This window comes from Ammodytes marinus (assembly GCF_949987685.1).
Source record: "Ammodytes marinus genome assembly, chromosome: 7".
NCBI classification, from domain to species: domain Eukaryota; kingdom Metazoa; phylum Chordata; class Actinopteri; order Uranoscopiformes; family Ammodytidae; genus Ammodytes; species Ammodytes marinus.
The window spans coordinates 12,435,320-12,437,819 of record NC_137211.1 but is presented as its reverse complement, the minus strand read 5'-3'; the positions used below and the strand labels follow the sequence as shown (position 1 = coordinate 12,437,819).

General features: G+C 37.5%; 1 protein-coding gene across 2 annotated transcripts in view; it reads right to left on the bottom strand.

Moving 5' to 3' along the window:
* The window catches only part of ephx2 (epoxide hydrolase 2, cytoplasmic), a 9,394-nt gene that overhangs the window by 4,238 nt on the left and 2,656 nt on the right, over positions 1-2,500 (bottom strand). For both annotated transcript variants that reach the window (XM_080030642.1, XM_080030643.1), the window contains exons 6-8: positions 1,617-1,688; positions 677-772; positions 291-369 (exon numbers count right to left, since the gene is read on the bottom strand). In XM_080030642.1, the coding sequence (XP_079886768.1) occupies positions 291-369; positions 677-772; positions 1,617-1,688 (247 nt within the window). The remainder of the gene's footprint in view (positions 1-290; positions 370-676; positions 773-1,616; positions 1,689-2,500) is intronic.

Below are 2,500 nucleotides of genomic sequence, written 5' to 3'. Positions count from 1 at the left end.
TTTAATCCACAGCAATGCATCATATTCTATAAGATCAGTGAGTGAAACATTAACGCTCCTATGTAGATAGAAAAGGCTCATTCTAAGGCCATATAAAAAAATAACTCTTTATACATTAATTTGAAAAATATACTAGATATAATATTCCACGTTTATAATATTGTTGATAAAATAGAGTGTTAACAGATTTTTGTTTCTGGTTCTTTTTCAGTGATTTCAGTCCCTTCACATCAGTCTCACACACACACAAACACACACAAACACACACACACACACACACACACACACACCTGGGGGCGCTGTGGACTCTCCGAACCCCTTCATGTCCAGAGCCAACACCCTGAACCCTGCTGCTGCTATGGCCGGGATCTACAACACAGAGATTTGAGGTAATTTGACTTTACTTGAATTTTGTCTTTGCATGTGTGTAAATTTGCTTTTCTTTAAAACAAAGACTAAAATCTAGATGTTGGACAAAGCCAGAATTAAAATCTTGTATTCAATTTTACGGTTACCACATATTACTGTCCAAAGTTTGCACTGAACAACATTTTGGACACAGCCTTAAATCAGTTTATATATCAAAAAGTACTATAATGTACAGGTCTTAAAAAATGCATTTTCAACAATGTTTTTTTGTGGTATTAGTACAACAAGTGTGTTGCTGTGTAGTTACCTGGTACCTCCAGGAATACCAGCTCTCAGGGAAACCGTGACAGAGCAGCACAGCGGGACCAGAACCCATCTCCACATAGTGTGTCCTCACTCCGGCCTGAGAGAGAGAGAGAGAGAGAGAGAGAGAGAGAGAGACAGACAGACAGACAGACAGACAGACAGACAGACAGATAGACAGACAGACAGACAGACAGACAGACAGACAGACAGACAGACAGACAGACAGACAGACACACAGCTTTGTTTATATGGAATTATCTTTTGCTCTGATGTAACGCTGCATTCATGTGCTCATCAGATCGGATGGTCCGAGTTTCATTGGAAAGTTGGAATGTTGTAACAATAACTAGCTAATAGATATTTAAGAGGAAACTCCTGCACAATGTCTCGTTTTCTCGCTTATAATTTTAGAGAGAGAGAACTTTGTTACTTCCATAGACACTAGGACGTAACAATGTAGTCCGCATTGATAGGGACAAAATCTGCCTAAGCTTTTTAACATAAATCCAGTGTTAATACACAGCCTAGGCTCTGTAAAGTTTACCGGCATGTTGCCAGCTACAGTGGAGCCATTTGGTGTACATAACAGTTTATAGAGCCTAGACTGTGTATGAACACTAGATTTGTTTTTCAGTGATCACACAGTAAAGACAGGTAGTGGATCTTGAGGGAGATATTCACTGATTCACTCCAGAATCACTGACTATACCTTTAAGTTTAGTTATGATTTGAATTAAATTTCATAATTATTATTTGTGATTATGGTTCAGCGTTACCTGGTGTAGCAAAGCAAAACATCTAGAATTTCTAATATATTTAGGGGGTTTGCATATTAGGATATTGGTGTGGATTTGTCCTCCCCACTCTATATTATAATTACGTCCTAGGCATAAATAGAAACAGAGGAGGATGTGTTGACGGTGAAGCAGGTAATTCGTTACCTTGATGTTGACGTATCCGTGAGCCATGTGATCAGGGCTGATAGACACTGGGCGGCTCTCTGCTCCAACAGCCTGGGACAAACAACAACACCTTTACTTTAAGATTCACTTTTCTTTTCCTGCGTCATTTCAGATGTGCTTCCTGATATACTGAGTGCTTTATTTGGTTTATATGGCAGTGAGTCAATGTGCGGTCGATGGGCCCAAGAAACACCTTCCTAAACTCCTCTTAAAAAAGACAAGTTTTTATTATCTGGGACTTGGTCTGAGCTAAGGAAAAAGATTCTTCAAACACTCAAATAGCATCCTAAAGTTCATTTTCTTTGATTCTACGGAATAATTGTGAGTTTATTACGTTTTTTACAATGATAAAACGACAGGCATAACAAGCTTCACATTAAAAAAGCCACAAAATAAACATGGACTTGACTATGATAGTAAAAGAAATAAGATAAAACAGAGTAGAAATACAAAGTGCTTAGTGCTGCAAATAAACTAAGACATATTTATAAAAGATCAACTCATTTAAAGGCATTAAAGGCTTAAAGATCTCTAAAGTGTAGAGATCTAGTGTATTATGTATTTTAATCTTGCCCCTGTAAAGCACTTTGAATGGCCTTGTGTCTGAATTGTGCTATATAAATAGACTTGACTTGCCTAAAGTAATGAATAATATTTGCAGCCGTTATTCCTATGCAAAATGTCATGAATCTCATAATAAAATAGTTAAGTAAACTGAGCAAGATGGATTTAGTGCGACTAGAATCTTTAGGCTTGATGTGTCAGAGGTTTGAGAAATCTTCATTAAATAGAACTTAATGTTTTTTGCAGTGTGTCAGTGGCAGCAGACGGGTTTGACCACAATAGAGGTGCAAACATGTTTT